General features: G+C 50.0%; 1 protein-coding gene across 1 annotated transcript in view; it reads left to right on the forward strand.

Moving 5' to 3' along the window:
* Positions 1-2,841, forward strand: part of LOC102264191 (chromosome unknown open reading frame, human C16orf62) — a 143,125-nt gene that overhangs the window by 34,795 nt on the left and 105,489 nt on the right. The window contains exon 8 of the mRNA XM_005861499.2: positions 1,139-1,223. Within this exon, the coding sequence (XP_005861561.1) occupies positions 1,139-1,223 (85 nt within the window). The remainder of the gene's footprint in view (positions 1-1,138; positions 1,224-2,841) is intronic.

Consider the following 2,841-nt stretch of genomic DNA (forward strand, 5'->3'; position numbering starts at 1 on the left):
GTTTCCATTGATTTTTAGAGAATGTGGAAGAGAAAGGGAAAGACAGAGAGAAACATCAAAGTGAGAGGAACACTTTGATTGGTTGCCTCCTGCATGAGCCCTGACCTGGGCCCCGGCCAGGGAGGAGCCTGCAACCTAGGTACATGCCCTTGGTCAGAATTGAACCCAGACCCTGCGGTCAGCAGGCCAAGGCATTATCCACTGAGCCAAACCAGCAAGGGCAGGATATGACATTTCTTAGCTCTCCAGCAGCGGACCTTCATTTTTTTCGCCAGGAGTGTGGTGAAAAACCCTAGATCACCTTTTTGGATTCTTATTACCCAAGTTACTAAGAATATTACCAGTGGCTTATAGGGAGCTTAGCCAATGAGCGGTCAGAAAAGGTGTTTCCTCTGTAGTTCACACTGATGGCCGCCTCGGCAAAAGGCGTGACCCCCATCACCCTCCAATCACCAGATCAGCCCCTCGCTCAGGCCTGACACCTCTGGCCGAGGCGTCAGGCCTGGGCAGGGGACCCCCATCTCCCTCCAATCGCCATCTCCACCTCTCACCCAGGCCTGATGCCTCAGCCAGAGGCATCAGGCCTGAGCAGGGGGCTCCCATCTCCCTCCGATTGCCACCTTCGCCCCCCGCCCAGGCCTGACGCCTCTGGCCCAGGCTTCAGACCTGGGCAGAGGACCCCCATCTCCCCCCAGTCGCTGGCTCCGCCATCCGCCCAGGCCTGACGCCTCTGGCCGAGGCTTTAGGTTTGGGCAGGGACTCCCCCGCAGCTCTGATGGCCGGCTCTGCCCTTGCCCAGGAGCCCCCTGGCTCAGGCCCTTCCTACACTGCTCAGGGCCCACTGAGTGACCTGGGTGCCGATGATGTTCCCGGGACCCAGGCCGCTGTGTGCCTATGTATGCAAATTAACCGCCATCTTTGTTGGGTTAATTTGCATACTCATCTGGTTGGCTGGTGAGCGTAGCGGAGTGACGCCAATTTGCATGTTTCTCTTTTATTAGTGTAAATTCCCAGCGTCTGGTGAGGTCTGGGCACAGGTGAGCACCTGTGCTTGTTTGTAGAAATCGTTAACTTTCCAGGCCGAGTGTTCCAACCCCATCAGACATGACACTGAATTTTCTCTCTCCTCTTTTCCTAGTGCTCAAAGCTTCTCTCGGATACAAGTGTCATTCAGTTCTACCCAAGCAAGTTTGTCCTCATCACGGACATACTTGATACCTTTGGTAAGTACTAGTCATATTCATCTTAGATCTAGGAAATATGTTTTTTTTGGTTTGTTTTTGCCAAAAGTTTGATAGTGGAGTTGCTTCAAATTAGGTTCTGCCGTGGTTTAAGTAATGAGACAAATCACGAGGGAGACTGTAATGGGGCGACCCACGGAGACGACCACCAGGGACTCAGATCAAGATTTAGGAGCCTTTCTTAAGCTGGCCAGCGACTACAGTTACAGCACCCTGCCGAAGCAAAGGCTGAACTGTAGTGTCGACTAGCCAGCGACTACAGTTACAGCACCCTGCCGAAGCAAAGGCTGAACTGCAGTGTCGACTACAGGAGTTACAGCGTTTTTATTTGCAAAAACCACAAAGTTAGTTACAAAGCCTTGTTTACACAATTTGTTCCCGACATAGTACAGCATCAGTACAGTGACCACCTTCCTATCTATGTGCCCTAGGAACAGAGAGCACAGTGTGCCCCGCCTGGCCGAAGCGCCAGATATGCAGCCCAGCACATTCCCTACTGGTCTTATGTACATGAGTCAAATCATTGACTCTTTTGGGTCATTGTTGTGGAGGGAGTTATATTGACCCCTCAGGACTATAAGCTTGATAGAATTTTTTGCTGAATAAAGTCAGTGGGCTGGTTTATAAGATAAGGGCCTGGAATGAGGGCCAGGAGTAATCTCTAGAGGGTGCGAACAGTCCTGGACTCTATTTTGCCTGGACTGTCTTAAGCCGGGTGTGATGAAGCCACATCAGGATCCTGTCGACCTTGACTGCTGTGTGGGTGGTCCTTTCCAGGCAGGTGCCAGTCCTTGGGTGGCACATTTCTTTACCCAAACCGAGTCACCAGTTTGGAAGGGATGAACCGGATACAGGCAGAGCATCTAGGATGTGCTTCTGGTCTGCTTTCTAGGAAGACTGTAAAGCCTGAAAGACCTTGAGTAAAGATTGGTTATGGATTTCAGCTTTTCTAGATTGGGTTTCCATGTAAGCTGGTGAGATGGGCAGTTCAGGGTCTGGAAGAGTCACTAGAATCTGTAAAGGCCCCACTGGTTTTAGGACAGCCTCCTACGCTGCTTCGTCTGCAGCCTAGTTCCCTCTTGCTTCTGGGGAGTCCCCTCGTCTTACATACATAGAGGTGGAAAGACTTAGTTACATCGGGCAGCGCCAATTGGCCCATCATTCTTGCTCTGCTCATGTCTGTCTAACTGCCTAATATATTACCTCAAGGATCCTGGCTCTGAATTCTGAAGGGGATGTCAGGTTTCTTCTGTAGCTGCTTCGTGCTGAGGCGAGTCAGAAGTTTCTCTCAGAGCCAAGAGATCCTTGCTGTCAGAGGGACGATGAGGCCTGGGCATAGAAGGAGGTGGGCTTGTGACCTGGCTGAGACAAACTGTAACAAATGGTCTGGTGGGAGTGAAAGAAAAGATTTCAGTTTTAATAACCTCTACTGAAACAGAGTTTTTCTTCTTAAAATTATCCTTCTGTTTATTAAAATACTAATTTATTTACTGTATTCAATTTGGCCAGATTGTTTGCATAAACACAACAAGAATGGTAACTGACTACCTTTGCTGGAATTTCATGATTGAATCTTATTGTGCCCCATAGGGCCAGGAAG

The sequence above is a fragment of the Myotis brandtii genome, unplaced genomic scaffold (genome assembly GCF_000412655.1).
Source record: "Myotis brandtii unplaced genomic scaffold, ASM41265v1 scaffold152, whole genome shotgun sequence".
NCBI lineage: Eukaryota > Metazoa > Chordata > Mammalia > Chiroptera > Vespertilionidae > Myotis > Myotis brandtii.